The 20,092-nt window shown below is 39.5% G+C and overlaps 1 protein-coding gene across 2 annotated transcripts in view; it reads right to left on the minus strand.

Annotated features, from left to right (window-relative positions):
* Positions 1 to 11,005: 11,005 nt before the first annotated feature.
* The window catches only part of si:dkey-9k7.3 (circularly permutated Ras protein 1), a 167,113-nt gene continuing 158,026 nt past the window's right edge, over positions 11,006 to 20,092 (minus strand). For both annotated transcript variants that reach the window (XM_067993808.1, XM_067993809.1), the window contains exons 17-20: positions 15,356 to 15,496; positions 12,928 to 13,021; positions 12,393 to 12,449; positions 11,006 to 11,232 (exon numbers count right to left, since the gene is read on the minus strand). In XM_067993808.1, the coding sequence (XP_067849909.1) occupies positions 11,128 to 11,232; positions 12,393 to 12,449; positions 12,928 to 13,021; positions 15,356 to 15,496 (397 nt within the window). In that variant the 3' untranslated portion in view covers positions 11,006 to 11,127. The remainder of the gene's footprint in view (positions 11,233 to 12,392; positions 12,450 to 12,927; positions 13,022 to 15,355; positions 15,497 to 20,092) is intronic.

Genomic DNA, 20,092 nt, shown 5'->3' on the forward strand with positions numbered 1-20,092 from the left:
TTATATAGACTGCTATCTGTAAACATGTCTCCTATACCTATATCATATAGACAGCAGTGTGTAACTGTCTCCTGTACCAACAGTACATAGACAGCAGTGTGTAACTGTCTCCTGTTCCTACAGTATACAGACAGCAGTCTGTAATTCTCCTGTACCTACAGTATATAGACAGCAGTGTGTAACTGTCTCCTGTACCTACAGTATATAGACAGCAGTCTGTAATTCTCCTGTACCTACAGTATATAGACAGCAGTGTGTAACTGTCTCCTGTACCTACAGTATATAGACAGGTTGCTGAAGCTGACTGTAGTGCCCTTACTGGTGCTCCAGCTGAGATCAGTTAACTCAGCACAGACCAGACATCAAGCATGGGAAATCCTTGCCCAGCTACTTACTGCTTTAACCAGCTAAGCCTTCAGGGATAGCTAGTATGGGAGTTCTATAGATAGCTCTCTGAGTGAAGTGTAGACTGTGTTCTTTAGAAATAGACCAAGGACACTGATCTTTAGAATTATGGATGGTTAAGAGCGAGCAATAACACTGTAATCTTTAATGAGGGGTTTAGATGGAGTCATAAACCACTTGAGCCTCCTTACTCTCTTACCACCCATTTTGGTGAGAGACACGCCGATGCAGTTAAAAATAGTCATTTAAATTACATCTCAGTGTTATGAGCTGATTTTCAGCAAAATGTAATAGTGGGTGAGTGAAATCTTTGCGCTGAGTCCATTGGAGCTATGAGAAAACCCCAGTGGTGCACTAGGGTGAAGTACTGGTCTTTGCAGATCTATAACCAGTGGTGGTAGAGAAGAGCACTTTGAGGTGATGATGAAGCACATTGCACAAGAAGCGTAGCGCACGATATTACAGTATATTTGTTAAAGTGTGATTATTCACCCCTGCCCCCAGTGCATTCGTACCAATACATTAAGTAAGCCCAGTGCAGTTGATTCAAGACTAAGGGACTTTTGTGATCACTATATAAAATCATAGAAGGCCTATGGAAGTGGATGGTGCAGTAGGTTAGAAACTGGTCTTTCACCTCTGGGATCTGGATTGAAAATCAGCTGGATGAAGTTTGTACAATAGTACCAGAACTGTGTGTTTTCTACTGCCTGTAAAGATTCCGTATGAAATGTATTTGGGAGGTCTCAATCCCGTTTCTAGTAAGCAGAGGCACACAACACAAAACCATCCCCAATGTTATAATGGTTGGTACAGAATTGGTAAACTTATCCAGAGAACCACAGGGTGAGAAACAGAGAAGTGCCACACTAGGGCAATAGGGGGGTGCTCTTGTGAAGTTGGAATTGAAGTACATTACTGGGGCAGAGCGAAGGGAGCTTTACTCTGCATTAATCACCAAGCACTGATTATTTGGTGCTTACACAAGGAGCACAAAGTGGGAACTTATTCAATCTCCCAGCACCAATATCCATAACCTTTATGAGCACAGAATTGTACACAAAAATGTCTTTATTTAAATTCACAAGATGGCATAATGAAATGTCTCCAGAAACAAAGAGGCTGTTGAGACATGCACACTAGGACTGTTGAGAGTACAGTAAATAGACATAGTTTAGCTATTAATAACATAGGCTTTGTACGTACAGTAGGAATATTGAGATCCTTGTCTACAATAACATGCAAACCTAGGTGAAGAATTAGTGCAGGACATCACCAAGGTTGAAAAGAGCAGCAAAGATGACAAAAGTAAATTAAGGTTAGGGTTTTAAAAACTTGTAGGTCTCGAGAAGAGTAAGACTGAGGGAGGTAAGGAGTTCCACGGCTTTGAGTTCATGGGGATGAATGAGTTAAAGTTGGAGACAATGTGTTGAATTTTGATCTCAACACAGAGGATGCAGAGAGAAAGTTGAGAGTGTAGGATGGACTGTTTGGAACTTAACATGAAGAATAAAGGAAGTTCAAAGGTGCAATGATCTCAGCAGTATTACTAAAATAGGGGGAAATAAGAAAGATTGCAATGGGTATAGAAAGCTCAGAGGCTAGAGGTGAGACAAGAATCTCCTATCACAGCAAGCATTTTCTTGTATCATCTCCAGATGTATGAGAGAGAGGCTGGAAGAGCTTAGGAACTTCAAAAGTGAAGTTTAAAATTTCGTCAGTGTTAACTTTAAGCTGACATTCAGATTCCAGTGAGCAGAGCAAGTGTGTGTACACACAGCTGTTTTTCCTGGTCAGAGAGCAGTGTGGGGCCGGCATTATAACTGAGTTAACGATTCAGGCTGATGACCTTTTCATTAGAACAGTTATCCTGGAACGTTTGCTCTGTTTCTCTCTCCACAGATGCTCCGTGATCTGCTGAGTGTTTCCAGCATTTTCGGTTTGTTTTTATTTCAGATTTCCAGCATCCACATTGCTTTTGGTTTATTATAACTGGGGTTGGGCAGCTCCACATCGCTCTTAGGAGGTACAGTTTCTAACTGGTATTTATATAACAGACACCGTTGCTAGGCATCCCATCCTCAAGGCGAGTCTGGATAAAATGGAGAATGTGATTCTCAGAAACAGCAACACTCAACAGAATGTGCTGATGGCAATCAAAGGCTGTCTGGGAGTTCCGCACAAAGCAAGTTATGTTGCTGGTGGCTATAGGGTAGATTTTGACTTTGTGCGATAGTGTAAAACGGGTGATAGTGAATCGGCAGCCTGTTTTACATCTCCTGATTTTTATTTCTTTTGACTTAAATGGAAATAAAAATCGGGAGCGATGTATAACAGGCTGCCGATTCACTATCACCAGTTTGACACTATGGCACAAAATCAGGAGCAGGACAAAGGAACAGGGAGGTCAGATGGGTAGGCTTTGGCCAATTAAACCTCCGTGTTTCTAGAACGCTGGTCAGGAAAGAAAGAAGAAAAATATTACACGGCAAAGAGAGAAGGAAACAGGAAAAGTAATATAATAAAGAGAAAATAATGTCATGATAAAGAAAACAGACTCTAACATCAGGATAAAGAAGAGAAAGTAATGTCAGGATAAAAAAAGAAAGATTGACACCGGATTTTGGAAATGGAGGATGAAACATATTTTCCAAATAATGTTTATTGTTACAATGTTCTCTCCTTTCCTGAAGGTACTAGCTCATATCTAGGATATGATCATATGGGAGCCTCAGAAAAGCTCCCAATTGGCCATTCTTTCTGCATGAGCCTAGTCAGAAAGCTACTCAACTGTGGGGAACATCATAGTCACACCATTCCTTCCTCATTCAAAGTCCACAAACTTCAGTAGGAAGAATCAGATCAGGAATGGGACCTTTGACTGATTTTCCCCTTCCCAATTTACTGACGATGAGACCAGTTGTACCTTCTCTTTTGCTTTTGTTTAAACCAGCTGATTCCGTTTAGATTGGTGATTGCCCAAATTAGTTTTTTGTATTAGTTCAGGGAGGACCCTTACTCTGAATTGCTTACACCTAGCTCTGTGTGTGTGTTTTGGGAGGGGGAGGGGGAGAGGGTGGGGGGGTATAAGTTCTATTATTGCTGAATTACAGTAAACTACAAGAATGCTGACTGTATACTGCTGATCTGACTGTCTATTGGATATATGACAGGAGTTAGTGTTCCTTGTCAATGATACTTTGCACTATGTTTCATTTAGATTTCAAGTCAGTGAAACTGCCAGTGAGAAATCTATCAGCTAAGATATAGCCTTGAAGTGACTTACAGTACACAATATGCACCAAGTAAATGCACCAAGACTGCCAATTCACTCAGCACAATGTATGGCATGTGTACAAGCCACTGTTAACTCCTGTATATGTACAGTGCACTCTGGATAAAAGGGAACAATTCATTACTGTCTGTTACTGTGCAGCTTGTTGTGTCTCAGTGTCAGCTCATGTATATGTACAGTTTACATAAAGTAAAAGGGAATGATTCACTCCCGTTTGGTACTGTTTTGCTCTGGCAACTGTCATATTGAATAAGATTCTATGATAGCAGAGGAGCTGCTTTTTGAGAAAAGGATGTTAATGTAGTATTCAGTATAAAAGGATGTTATATAGCACCTATTCTCATGGCATTTATCACTCATGCAACCGGTGTGTATCTTGCATAAATGGTGTTTGATTCTGTATTGTGAGAGTTTGTCAGCTTGGCTCAGTTGGTAGCATTCTCACCTCCTGAGTCAGAAGGTTGTCAGTCCAAACCCTCCTCCAAGAAATGAGCTCCTTTGGTCTATGCTGACATTTCAGTGCAGTACCGAGGGAGTGCCTTTTGTGCCGTCCTTCCATTGAAATGTTAAATTGAGGCCCTGTCTGACTGTTCAGATCCCATCTCCCTATTAAAGAAGAGCAGAGAGTTCTCCTGGTGTCTTGACCCAACATACCTCTCTCTATCGTCACCATCAAAAAACAGATTAACTGGTCATTCATCTCATTGCTGTTTGTGAGATCTTGTGTGAGAAAGTTATTGCACATCAATGTAATTCATTGTGTCTGACGCACTTTATTTCTGAAACAATGATAAAGTGCTTTATAAATGCAAATATTTCTTTCTCATGGGTTAGGGCTGACAGTAGCCTGCCTACATTTAAAAGTTTATTTTACAAACTTAAGATTTTTTTTTAGACACAGCCAAATGTAAATCGTGTTTCTTTTCAATAATTCTCTAGTCTTATTATTTACATTTTCAGTATTTAAAATTCTCAAGAAGCTAGCAGGAACCAGACTGAACATTGTTTCTTTTTATTTCTTTTATACTTCATTTGTATTACCTTCTTTCCTCTGCGGAGGTGCTGATTTTTGCTGGAGGACAGTTAGGTGGACACTTTAATACTTACCCATTCTTTGTGTCTGAGCCTAGATAAATGAGTGCTGCCAGCTACTCAGTCTCCTTAGAGATTTAATAGAGGTGTTCAAAATCATGAAGGGTTTTGATAGAGTAAATAAGGAGAAACTGTTACCAGTGGCAGAAGGGTCAGTAACCAGAGGACACAGATTTAAGGTAATTGGCAAAAGAACCAGAGGCAAAATTAGGAGAATTTCTGTTACTCAACAAGTTATGATCTGGAATGTACTGCCTGAAAGGGTGGTGGAAGTAGATTCAATAGTAACTTTCAAAAGGGAATTGGATAAATACTTCAAGGGGAAAAGTTTGCGGGACTATGGGGAAAGGGCAGAGGAGTGGGACTAATTGGATAGCTCATAGAGCAGGCACGATAGGCTGAATGGCCTCCTTCTGTGCTGTATCATTCTATGATTATATCACAGTCAAGCCTGATCAGTCCTTACCCAACATCTACACAAGACTTTGCAGCAGGACACACTGGATACAGATCAGGCGCAGGAACCCTGAGTGACTTTTTTTCTTCCCTCCCTAAACAAATTGTAGCCACTCTGACCATTGTCAAAATTTGTGTACTGGAGGCTTGTGCTGGTAGGACAGGTGTAACCTCCTCTGCTGAAATACTTAACTATTATGACCTGCTTATTACCTTACTGCTATATAGATTATATTGTATGAATGCCTAATGAATTTGAATCAAATTCCAATGCAATTTAAACAAAAGTGTTAACCCATTGATGATAAACCTTTGCTAAAATAGCAAACCGAAGAATTTGACAGAAGCCTGTTAATTGTCTGAATGATGATATTGCTCAGTGGGATTTCTAGTGTTTTAAACCCAGTGAGAGCACTGATTCTTATATAAACAGCGATATTATAATCCAATCAGAGACAGTTTATTATATATAGTGCAGTATTAGAACCCAGTAAAGGAGAAATATGTGTTTTATAAGAGAGAGTAATAATTTGGTAAAGGAGAGATATAAGCGTAGATTTTCCTCTGCCCTTGTGTCTGGGGAATCAATGATCCCCTGGCATGGGAAAGGGGGCAGAGGTCTGTTATGTTAGTTCTCTGACCAACATTGCTCTGCCCTGGGATATCCTGGGGCTCCTTCTAGTGACACAACAGGACCTGCACCTGTAGTAGGCATTGCCATTCTAATGAGGGAATTCCCAGCCTCCTGCCACATTTTCCTTTTCCACTCAATGGGTGCCCCTGCCCTGAGTTGCCCTTGAAAACTTGGTGGTGTGGCCTGACCCTAGACCCCATCAACCAGAGAGAATGCAGAGCTGAGAAGGTAACTCTTTATGTTTTGTACCCGCCTGTCAGTGGTGATGCTGCAGTGCCTCTACTGGTGGGAGGGTGCGAGTACAGCATAGCAAATTTACATGGGCAATTTCCAGTACAAATGTGGACAGAGGGATTTATAGTGGGAAAGGTTGACAGGAAGTGCACGCAGACCGAAGATTTTTAATATATTTTTTGTTATAACTCAGTAAGGAGAATTAGTTATATGAAAGGTAGTAAACAATGTTTATTATCACCCAGTAAAAGCAAGAATTTTTGTGCAACTGTGTTTCCCTCCTAGTTGACATTGTGTTACTCTTGTCTGTGGGCGTAATTCAGCCCTGAGGCTCAGGTGCTGTTGCCTGCTTGAATTTCACTCTTGTTTAAGGATCAGTTTCTCATAAACCACCTCTATTGTATAACAGCTTTTCAACCTTGGCTATCAGTCATTCTGTGAACCATTAATATTCATGTTTCAGCTGCTATCCCATTTGGATAATACACATTTTCTCCACACTTAAGGCCTGCGAGTCACCACTGTCCAAACAGGTAAACCAATTCACACAGGCTGGGTATAAATGACTGTATGATCAGTGTTACAATCCTTGGAATAAACAGCCCTTTTTAAAAAATAATTAATTATTTTTTGTAATGTTCCTACAACCCTCCCCTTGCCCCTCCAGTTTTCTCCACTCATCTCCCGAAGGTGCTGTTTCTTGCTAGGCAACAGTTCCATTGATGCCAGCAGCTGCCTTGTCCCTTGCTCATATGGCTATTCTTTTTCTACTAGGAGCCCAGATAGCACATGCTGGCAGACTATTTGGCATCGCAGCTCAGCCCGATACGGTTTTCACAACATCCACAAATGAACTTCCAGCAGGAGTCACTGGGCAGCAATTGGGCGTGGGAGTCCTGGCTGATTTTTATTCTCTTTGTACTCAACGGTGCTGAGGCCAATTGTAGTGACTCTGCTGCTGCTGCTGCCTTGGCTGAAATCAGCACTGAGTAGGGATCCGCTCAAGACCTGGTCTGTGTGGCTCGGTGCATGTGGTGCAGTTCCCAACTGAGAACTAATCCTTTTTTGGTTCTGTGCACAACTTTCTTCATCTGTCCTTATTTACTTTCCTTATTTTGAGGATAAACTCTCTCTAATTTTTCCTTTTTTGATCTTTACCTGGTCTCTACCAATGAAACTACCTACCATGAGTTGGGCCAGAGCAGTTTTTTCCTCCAATTTTCCTAGTTCGCTGCTTAAAACCTCCCTATAGTGACACGGCTGAGGCCACGACCTTAGTGGGGGTGGGGAAATCTAGCCCATGTCCCATTGTTGCCATGACCATTGGTGCTCAAATAAGCTGAGCCACTCTCTCACCAGTTTTCCATATTTTACATTCACTTTGTCATCATAAATTGGGTATAAACACCGCGTATGTTGTTAGGTGGGGCTTATGTTTTATTTGTTAAATAAATAAAATGATAACATACGCTTTTTAAAAAAAAAACCCAAGAATCACAAAGAACAGCTGGGTATGCAGTCTGACCCACAAAGACACTAATGGAGTTCAAAGTGCAGTTTGATCCTAGGCTTGGTGAGCTGGAACGCCTGAGGGACGAGCCTTGACTGCTGAATGGACTTCTTCTGCCCTTTTTTTTCTTATGACAAAGTTATGCAGATTAAAGGTAGCCCAAGCCCTAAAAGCATTAAACAGAGCACCATAGTCTAGTATTCTGTTGCCACCATCAGTAAAAGTTTTAACATGTTATTCAGCGTTTTTAAGAGAAGTTACTTGTTCAGTGATATATAATACATGCACAAGGCAGTGGCCCTCGCTGTGAGAGCACAAAGGTGGCGTTACTAGGTTGTATCATTACATTGTAAGAGGTGTTCATGTTTAAAGGGGTTGTGTTGTTTTGCTGGCAAGGTTAAGGATCAGCGGTTTTATAAGCAACACATCTGCTTAGCAGTACCCAAAGCAGCAGTGAATTACAAGCCGACCGTATTCTTTCTAGTCGCAACGCCTTTGAAGAGATTCTTCGTCAAGAGCTTCATCTGGACCTAGAGTAAAATTGAAAACCTTTTAAAAGAATGTAACAAAAAAAATGGAAAAGATTGCAGCTGGTTTACAGGCTTCACTCACCATTGGATGAGTGTGTGGATTTTTGTTTATAATTTCAGGAATTTCTTCAAGTTGAGGGAAATTGGTTGCTATTCTGTGTACACATGACTTCATTTCTAGCTGAATGGCTGTTGGTTAAAGTGTTTTGTTTTAGTGTGACTGAATGGAATCCTAATTGAATGTGAATCTAACTGCAGGGACAGTGCAGGCCTGGTTTGTATCGGGTCTCCGCTAATACTTAAGGGCTAGATTTCCTGCCCTTTGACAATGAATAGCAGAATCGGGCCCTAGTGTAACTATAAGAGAGTGGAGGGCTCCAACTCTCAGACACAATCTTGAGATCTGTTGTATTTTACGATATGACTTCTTTTAAGCTGGGTTGCCACTAATCCCATTTTGGACTGGGCACTGATTTTTGTATGATTGCGGTAAGAGGTGGTAACCCTATTTTAATCAGTTATTTCTTTTAAAAGGTGGTTCTGATTCTGTAATTGTTGAATCTGTACACTCTTCATTGCTCTACGTATCTACCATGCAATAACTGCTGCTGTATCAATTGCTTTTCTTGGGGCACAACACAGTTCATAATAGACCATTTCATGATTAGTTGACCTGTATTGCCTATCCTATAATTCCATAGGCCAACTAGCATGCACAGTATTCCTGAGCTCTTGGAGTATGGATATGCCGTTAGTGTTACTGTGGTGCATGCATTGAATAATCTGAATCTTAATTATTCAGATGGTAGCCGCCTTTCATTTGTATTTCTGTTTTGTGGATCCTGGTTTATTTTTGTCTTTGTTTTCATTGTTAAGTGTTTATTTTTATTGTAAAAGACAACAGGCTGAAATTGTTCTTTGGCAATGGCGCAATACAGGCCATAGCGAATTGGCAGTCCGATTTACACCCCGCTCAATTTTCTATCCCATTGACATCAATGGGGCTGGCGGCTGGCTATCGCTGAATTCCAATTTCATCCTGACTCTTACCGGAGACTTATGTTCTAACCTAATGTCTGTTAATAAACTGTACAAAGCAAATTGGTGGTCTTTATTTATTGATATTCCACCTCCCCCCCCCCCCCCCCCCCCATGCTCTCCCCAATTGGAGATGTGCAAGAGGCCAGAATTGAAGGAGCGCAGAGATCTCAGAAGGTTATAGGGCTGGAGGAGGTTACAGAGATAGGGAGGGGTGAGGCCGTGGAGGCATTTGAAAAGCAGGATAAGAAATTTAAAATAGAGGTGTTGCTGGACTGGGAGCCAATTATAACAGCGAGCACAGCGGTGATGGGTGAATGGAACTTGGTGCAAGTTAGGATATGGGCAGCAGAGTTTTGGATGAGCTCAAGTTTATGGAGGGTGTAAGATGGGAGGCTGGCCAGGAGAGCATTGGAATAGTCAAGTTTAGAGGTAACAAAGGCATGGATGAGGGTTTCAACAACAGATGAGCTGAGGCAGGGGTGGAGACGGACGATGTTACGGAGGTGGAAATAGGCGGTCTTGCTGTTGGAGTGGATATGGGGTCGGAAGCTCATCTCCGGTCCAATAGGATCCCAAGGTTGCGAATGGTCTGGTTCAGCCTCAGACAGTGGCCAGGGAGCGGGATGGAATCAGTGGCTGGAGAACAGAGTTTGTGGCCAGGACTGAAAATAATGGCTTTGGTCTTCTCAATGTTTAGTTGGAGGAAATTTCTGCTCATTCAACACTGGATGTCGGACAAGCAGCGTGACAAATCAGAGGCAATGGAGGGGTCGAGGGAGGTAGTGGTGAGGTGGAGCAGGGTATAGTCAGCGTGGAACCTGGTGTGTTTTCGGATGATGTAGCAGAGGAGCAGCATTTAGATGAGAAATGGGAGGGGGCCAAGGATAGATCCTTGGGGGACTCGAGGACAGACTGAGATTGGCCTGGTGGACGGCTGGTCTAAATGGCTCAATTGCGCACTGACTACTAATTGAGCCAAATGGAAGCTCCATTCTTCATTTATGTGTAACTTACTCTGGGTACATCAGGTAAGTAAAATGCAGAGTGGGAGAGGAGAGGAAGCCACAATGGATATCTGACCCTTTTAAAACTATATGAATTGTTAGAACAGGAAAAACACTATTGGGTCCAACAAGCCTGTTTTCTCACCCACCTGCCTTCTCATCATATACATCAATCCCTTCTCCTTTATTGAGCCCACTTATACTGTTCACCTCAATGTCTTTCTCTGGTAACTCAATCCACACCTGTATTAGACTTTGGATGATAAAATTCCATCCTGACTTCCCTTCTTACTCTTAATTTTAATCTGTGCCAACAATTTTCTTGGATCAACTTTGAAAATTCCCATGATAAATAGGAAAACTTCAATTGGGTCTCCTTTCTGCTAAAGAAAATAAGCCAAAATTTCAAATGAATCCCCTAGTCTCAGATAAGGCCTTCGGTGTACCAGGGCTGCACTGGTAATTTTTCCCCTAATTTTTCTCTCCTTTTGCCACTGAAGGCACAAATCTTTACCCGTGATGCAGTACCACAGCTGCTGACAGTTCTATGTGCCAGGACAGCAGCCAACAGGCCAAGATTTAACCTGCTAAATTATCTCATCTACTGCCAGCTTTTAAGGTCTGCACACAGCTTCCTTCCTCCAGTTTGGAGCTCGCCCAACAAATGCTGATTAGCTGATACTGGAAAACTAGCCTGGTTCAGCCGCGGTCACGTGCAAAAGAGGGGAGGGGGAATCAGCCCCAGAGTCTCCATGGATGTGATCACAGGCATTCGCCCTCGGTCTTTTGCTGTAAAAACATGACTTTTTTTTTCCAAAACATAATTTATTTTCACAATAGCTATATCTTGTAAAACACAAACGGATGAAGAATTGCACAGTTTCCATTATAAACGTTCAGTTGATCTCCCTCTCCAATCACCGTGTTCAAACAAATGGCACCGGAGCAGGTTTAGACATCGGCTTCTTCAACATTTTGCTCTTCGCGTTCTTCAGACGATAAACCATGTTTGCAACCTCATCGGACAACACCTGTTGGGAATTTAAGGCAGAGTTACGTGAACTTAAGGTGGAGTTATGTTAATTTACTTGCGGATATTCCTGAAATTGAAGGGAGTTTTGCTACCAAGGTGCTTGGGGTCAGGCTGGTGCAGTTGGTCCTTCTGGGGTGACGGGCAGTGGTGAACAAAGATCGTGTTCTTTTAAACGGTGAGAGAGAGAAAAATCAAAGGGAGAGTCATCCCAGGACACTGCTACCAGTTGCCCAACTCCTAGCTTGTTACAGAGAACCCCAAGAAGCCTGGGGCACATCACCATTCCTGCTTTATAAATGGACAGTAACGCATGACATGGGAGGATAAACTAAGAAATGGAGAGAAAAATAAAAAGAACCACTTGCACAAAAAAGCACTTTATAGACAATATTATTAAAGAAACTCCGTTTTAAAAAAAAGCTTTTTATAGATACCACTATGAAATAAGCTATTCTTTCCAGTTTTCTCCCTCTGTGGTATATTTCTATGTTTTCAGTACCTAATCTAGGAGGCCAGGTGTTGTAGGCTATTTGACTGTAGCAGACATCACAGTGGGATGCGATCCTGTCCCGACCTGATGTCGACACATGACTTTCTCGCAGGGTCACTGGACAGACGTAGACAATTTCGCACAGGAGGCCATTTGGGACCTTTTGCCTGCACTGAATTTAGGCCCCTTGGTTTTACACAATCCCATTTTCCCACTTTGGAACTCTGGTTGAATTCCATCTCCCTGGACCAGAGACACTAAGATCAACTGGAATGTTCCTTCTGCTGCCTTATCTGAGACCACCTGTCACGCCACACAGCAACGGTTGAACTTCTGGCCTGTCTGGCGTCAGCACCACAGCATGTGTTCCATGTACCCACTGAGCCATTGGGGAAAACTCGGGTACAGTTTCACGAGTACTGGCGACCTTCCAGTGCCTCGCCTAAGTAGCCAGTCTTCCTGTGTGAGCCTAGATAGTGAGTGCTGGCAGGCAAGTCTACTGTGGAAAGCATTGCAGCCGATTTTATCTAAGTGGCAACTCTGGTGGTCTCCCCTCCCCCTCGCTGAGGCCAATTGTAATGCTTCAAATACCACCCTGGGCTGTGATCATCTGCTTCAAACTAATGTCCAAGAACAGGCTGAGCTTCTTTATTGAAGTAAACATTTACCTTGAAAACGGAGTCACTGTTTCCTGATTCATTTTTTGCTTCTGCCATACTTCCCACCTGAAAGAAGATAATTTAAAAAATTTAAAAGCGGACTCGGGTAAACAAGAGGCAAAATGTCAGAGAATTCAACCTTTGAAGGGGAAAAGGGTCATCAGGGAAGTGTTCTTTCTAAAAGGAGTAATTTTTCTCTCTCCTGATTCACACGAGTGTCAGCCTCCCAAATGGTGATTCTGTACGTTTGAGACGGGACAGCAAGATCCTTCAGCATTATAGCCACATTTGGAAGTTCTGCATGAGTTCCACAACATTCCAACACACTTAGCTTAGAGCAGGGATTGAACCCGGGACCTTGCTAGTCTGCATAGCTCTACATATTAGATAAACTCATTGAACCACAAGGACAACACTGTCTTATACTCTCTTCGTGTTGAAGCTGTTGGTTTACATCTAGAATCCCCCATGGGGGCTGAGGGACTCCTCACATGTCCTACAGTATTAAAGCACACCCCTGGAAACATGTAAAATCAATATTCACCTCCTCACAGTACGTCAGATCTTCGCACACAACTGCCATGGAACACAGCCAGTTCTGGTAAATTTCTTCCTCGTCTCGGTTATGTTTTTTTTCACTGAAAGGAGATCAGACCTAGTCAGTAACACTACAAATCAAAACTACTTTAAATGTGTTATACCATAATTACATAATACAGAAGACGGCATGTTTGTGTGTGTGTTGGGTTTGGTGTCTGGCTTCACTCGCTTTACATTGCATTCCTGGCCTGATGCGCAGGTCTGAGCACTCAACCCAACACGGCCAGAAAAAAAAGCAGCTATCCGCATTCAGCTGATGCTAACCATTTACAGTTACTGCCGCTGGTGCCATGCCTCAATGGCAAAGCAACGACCACCTCTTCAGATAGTGCTCACACCACCTTGTCTGTCTTGTAATGCGCCTACTGAAGGTCGGGCTGCTGCCGCTGTAAGGTAAATGGAGCAATAAAGTCTCCTCTCTCTGCTGGGTGTAAGGGTCATACAGTGAAATAAGCGTGAGCAGTGTGAGGCTGTTCCAGCCAAATAAAATAAGGACGAAGGCATGTTATTGGGTTAGAGCAGAGGGAGCTTTGCATTGCATCTAACTGCTATACCTGGCTTCCGAGTACGTGCTCAGCAGAAATATTCCTCACCACAAGTCATAAAAAATATGTAACTTTTTATTCATTTGTGGTTTAATTTCTGATTAATTTCATTTAATACATCTTCCTTATCCCTGTGGAACCTTGGGGTGGGTTTTCCGAGCTCGATACAGAGGCATTGTGAATGGAGTGGTGCCAGCTTTGCCCCGCCTACATGTGCCCATCCAATCACGTGCTAGCCATTTACTTTAAATGGTTTCACCCCGGTCTAAACTAATGGACAGAAGAATGTCATGTGAACATGTAGTGTTTGTCCACAATCAGGCATTCTAAGCTTCTATGTTTACCCTTTGAACCTGGGGTCAAGTCAAGTTTGGACTAAGGGGCTTCTGCTCCCCTTTGCCTCACCACTGCTGGGGTCCTTTGTGAACTGGGCTTGGTTTGTGTTGGCCAACGACAAAAATAAACTGCATTTCAGGCACTTTTCCCCCTTCCAGTTTTCTCCCCATCGCTCCTGAAGATGCTGACCATGGCTGGAATGTGGTCCATAGGCACCAGTAGCTCTCCAGTATCTCATCCAAGTGACAATTCTTCACATGCGAGTTCGGAAAGTGAGACTTGGTTATTCCAATGCTCTCCTGGCTGGCCTCCCATCTTCCACCCTTCATAAACTTTGCTGCCTGTAGCCTAAACTGCACCAAGTCCCATTCATCCATCACCTCTGAGCTCGCTGACCTACATTGGCTCCCGGTCCAGGATTGCCTCGATTTTAAAATTCTCATCCTCGTTTTCAAATCCCTCCATGGCCTCGCCCCTCCCTATCTCTGTAACTTCTTCTAACCCTACAACCCTCCGAGATCTCTGCGCTCCTCCAATTCTGGCCTCTTGCGCGTCCCCGATTTTAGTCACTCCACCGTTGTCAGCCGTGCCTTCAGCTGCCCAGGCCCTAAGCTCTGGAATTCCCTCCCTAAACCTCTCCTCCTCTCTCTCCTCCTTTAAGATGCTGCTTAAAGCCTATCTCTTTGAACAAGCTTTTGGTCACCTGTCCTAATATCTCCTTATGTGGCTCAGTGTCAGATATTGTTTAATAACACTCCTGTGAAGCGCCTTGGAATATTTTACTACGTTAAAGTCGCTATATAAATGCAAGTTGTTGTTGTTGTGGTGGTGGTTATTTGACCGAGAGGCATCACAGCTGAGTCCGAACACTTACTCTCCATCAGAGGCTACTGTAGAGTAAATAGGGGTGGGAACCCAGCAGATTCCTTCCCCTTCCCTCTCCTATGGAAGCTGAAGCCAACTATAGAATTGGGGCCCTTTAATTCTTCAATTCTGCTGAGTGAGGTCACATGAATAATGGGGCAGAAATGTAACAACCAAATATTGGGATGTTCAGGTACTCTGTCAAGAGGAAGGCCTTCACTGCGCATGTTGGTGCTCACTGTCCCTACGTCATCTGCGCTTTGAAATCAAAGCTCACTGAGCCGTCTCCTACTCTGGCCCATTCTTTCCCTGAGAACTTTAGAGCTCCTCACCCTTTCAGTCTCTCCTTTCTCTGACAATTTCTTGGGGTTTGAAAACCATGTCTGGTGACGTTTAATCACTACTTCATGACCTGGTTCACTTTCCAACCCTGGGACTTGGCACATCCTCCAGGTTTCTTAATTAATAAAATGCCACACCTGACTTTGGAATGTTTGACCTTATTTTAGGTGTAATTTAAACTACCTACCCTTCTCATTACTCACATTGCTCGCTCTCTCTCTCTACTGGAAAGAGACATCATTCTAAATCGGATTGCGAAATTAATATGAAAGAAAGTTCTATTACACAATCTTTTGGATGAGCTCCTTCTGAGCCTCGACCTCCCTGCAAGCTTCTTTCACTCGACCCTCTATTGTCAGTCGGGCACTGAGCTGTGCCGCGTGTATTCCCAGCACGGTTATATTCACGCTGTCCTCAACCAAGGAGCTGAAAAACAAGAGAAAACAAGTAGAAATCAATCTAATTCACAATCTGATAATCAATCTAATTCACCCTCTTATAATCACTCTAATTCACCATCTTATAATCAATCTAATTCACCCTCTTATAATCAAATTAATTCACCCTCTTATAATCAATCTAATTCACCATCTGATAATCAATCTAATTCACCCTCTTATAATCAAACTAATTCACCCTATTATAATCAAATTAATTCACCATCTTATAATCAAACTAATTCACCCTCTTATAATCAATCTAATTCACCATCTTATAATCAAACTAATTCACCATCTTATAATCAATCTAATTCACCCTCTTATAATCAATCTAATTCACCCTCTTATAATCACTCTAATTCACCCTCTTATAATCAATCTAATTCACCCTCTTATAATCAATCTAATTCACCCTCTTATAATCAATCTAATTCACCCTCTTATAATCACTCTAATTCACCCTCTTATAATCACTCTAATTCACCCTCTCATAATCAATCTAATTCACCCTCTTATAATCAATCTAATTCTCCCTCTTATAATCAATCTAATTCACCCTCTTATAATCAAACTAATTCACCATCTTATAATCACTCTAATTCAGCCTCTTATAATCAATCTAATTCACCCTCTTATAATCAATCTAATTCACCCTCTTATAATCAATCTAATTCACCATCTTATAATCAATCTAATTCACCCTCTTATAATCAATCTAATTCACCATCTTATAATCAATCTAATTCACCATCTGATAATCAATCTAATTCACCCTCTTATAATCAAACTAATTCACCCTCTTATAATCAATCTAATTCACCATCTTATAATCAATCTAATTCACCCTCTTATAATCAATCTAATTCTCCCTCTTATAATCAAATTAATTCACCCTCTTATAATCAAATTAATTCACCATCTTATAATCAATCTAATTCACCCTCTTATAATCAATCTAATTCACCATCTTATAATCAATCTAATTCTCCCTCTTATAATCAATCTAATTCACCATCTTATAATCAATCTAATTCACCCTCTTATAATCAATCTAATTCACCCTCTTATAATCAATCTAATTCACCATCTTATAATCAATCTAATTCACCCTCTTATAATCAATCTAATTCACCCTCTTATAATCAATCTAATTCACCCTCTTATAATCAATCTAATTCACCATCTTATAATCAATCTAATTCTCCCTCTTATAATCAATCTAATTCACCCTCTTATAATCAATCTAATTCACCCTCTTATAATCAATCTAATTCACCCTCTTATAATCAAATTAATTCACCCTCTTATAATCAATCTAATTCACCATCTTATAATCAATCTAATTCACCCTCTTATAATCAATCTAATTCACCCTCTTATAATCAATCTAATTCACCCTCTTATAATCAAACTAATTCTCCCTCTTATAATCAAATTAATTCACCCTCTTATAATCAAACTAATTCACCCTCTTATAATCAATCTAATTCTCCCTCTTATAATCAAATTAATTCACCCTCTTATAATCAAACTAATTCACCTTCTTATAATCAATCTAATTCACCCTCTTATAATCAAACTAATTCACCCTATTATAATCAATCTAATTCACCCTCTTATAATCAATCTAATTCACCATCTTATAATCAATCTAATTCACCCTCTTATAATCAATCTAATTCACCCTCTTATAATCAAACTAATTCACCCTATTATAATCAATCTAATTCACCCTCTTATAATCAATCTAATTCTCCCTCTTATAATCAATCTAATTCACCCTCTTATAATCAATCTAATTCACCCTCTTATAATCAAACTAATTCACCCTATTATAATCAATCTAATTCACCCTCTTATAATCAATCTAATTCTCCCTCTTATAATCAATCTAATTCACCCTCTTATAATCAATCTAATTCACCATCGTATAATCAATCTAATTCACCCTCTTATAATCAAATTAATTCACCATCTTATAATCAATCTAATTCACCCTCTTATAATCAATCTAATTCACCATCTTATAATCAATCTAATTCTCCCTCTTATAATCAATCTAATTCACCATCTTATAATCAATCTAATTCACCCTCTTATAATCAATCTAATTCACCCTCTTATAATCAATCTAATTCACCATCTTATAATCAATCTAATTCACCCTCTTATAATCAAACTAATTCACCCTCTTATAATCAATCTAATTCACCCTCTTATAATCAATCTAATTCACCCTCTTATAATCAATCTAATTCACCATCTTATAATCAATCTAATTCACCCTCTTATAATCAATCTAATTCACCATCTTATAATCAATCTAATTCACCCTCTTATAATCAATCTAATTCACCCTCTTATAATCAATCTAATTCACCATCTTATAATCAATCTAATTCACCCTCTTATAATCACTCTAATTCACCCTCTTATAATCAATCTAATTCACCATCTTATAATCAATCTAATTCACCCTCTTATAATCAATCTAATTCACCATCTTATAATCAATCTAATTCACCCTCTTATAATCACTCTAATTCACCCTCTTATAATCAATCTAATTCACCCTCTTATAATCAATCTAATTCACCCTCTTATAATCAATCTAATTCACCCTCTTATAATCAATCTAATTCACCATCTTATAATCACTCTAATTCACCCTCTTATAATCAATCTAATTCTCCCTCTTATAATCAATCTAATTCACCCTCTTATAATCAATCTAATTCACCATCTTATAATCAATCTAATTCACCCTCTTATAATCAAACTAATTCTCCCTCTTATAATCACTCTAATTCACCCTCTTATAATCAATCTAATTCACCCTCTTATAATCAATCTAATTCACCATCTTATAATCAATCTAATTCACCCTCTTATAATCAATCTAATTCACCATCTTATAATCAATCTAATTCACCCTCTTATAATCAATCTAATTCACCATCTTATAATCAAACTAATTCACCCTCTTATAATCAATCTAATTCACCATCTTATAATCAAACTAATTCACCCTCTTATAATGAATCTAATTCACCATCTTATAATCAAACTAATTCACCCTCTTATAATCAATCTAATTCACCATCTTATAATCAAACTAATTCACCCTCTTATAATCAATCTAATTCACCATCTTATAATCAATCTAATTCACCCTCTTATAATCAAATTAATTCACCATCTTATAATCAATCTAATTCACCCTCTTATAATCAATCTAATTCACCATCTTATAATCAATCTAATTCACCCTCTTATAATCAAATTAATTCACCATCTTATAATCAATCTAATTCACCCTCTTATAATCAATCTAATTCACCATCTTATAATCAATCTAATTCACCCTCTTATAATCAAATTAATTCACCATCTTATAATCAATCTAATTCACCCTCTTATAATCAATCTAATTCACCATCTTATAATCAATCTAATTCTCCCTCTTATAATCAATCTAATTCACCATCTTATAATCAATCTAATTCACCCTCTTATAATCAAACTAATTCACCCTCTTATAATCAATCTAATTCACCATCTTATAATCAATCTAATTCACCCTCTTATAATCAAATTAATTCACCATCTTATAATCAATCTAATTCACCCTCTTATAATCAATCTAATTCACCATCTTATAATCAATCTAATTCTCCCTCTTATAATCAATCTAATTCACCATCTTATAATCAATCTAATTCACCCTCTTATAATCAATCTAATTCACCATCTTATAATCAATCTAATTCACCCTCTTATAATCAATCTAATTCACCATCTTATAATCAATCTAATTCACCATCTTATAATCAATCTAATTCACCCTCTTATAATCAATCTAATTCACCATCTTATAATCAATCTAATTCACCCTCTTATAATCAATCTAATTCACCCTCTTATAATCAATCTAATTCACCATCTTATAATCAATCTAATTCACCCTCTTATAATCACTCTAATTCACCCTCTTATAATCAATCTAATTCACCATCTTATAATCAATCTAATTCACCCTCTTATAATCAATCTAATTCACCATCTTATAATCAATCTAATTCACCCTCTTATAATCACTCTAATTCACCCTCTTATAATCAATCTAATTCACCCTCTTATAATCAATCTAATTCACCCTCTTATAATCAATCTAATTCACCCTCTTATAATCAATCTAATTCACCATCTTATAATCACTCTAATTCACCCTCTTATAATCAATCTAATTCTCCCTCTTATAATCAATCTAATTCACCCTCTTATAATCAATCTAATTCACCATCTTATAATCAATCTAATTCACCCTCTTATAATCAATCTAATTCACCATCTTATAATCAATCTAATTCTCCCTCTTATAATCAATCTAATTCACCATCTTATAATCAATCTAATTCACCCTCTTATAATCAATCTAATTCACCATCTTATAATCAATCTAATTCACCCTCTTATAATCAAACTAATTCTCCCTCTTATAATCACTCTAATTCACCCTCTTATAATCAATCTAATTCACCCTCTTATAATCAATCTAATTCACCATCTTATAATCAATCTA

The sequence above is a fragment of the Heptranchias perlo genome, chromosome 12, assembly GCF_035084215.1.
Source record: "Heptranchias perlo isolate sHepPer1 chromosome 12, sHepPer1.hap1, whole genome shotgun sequence".
NCBI classification, from domain to species: domain Eukaryota; kingdom Metazoa; phylum Chordata; class Chondrichthyes; order Hexanchiformes; family Hexanchidae; genus Heptranchias; species Heptranchias perlo.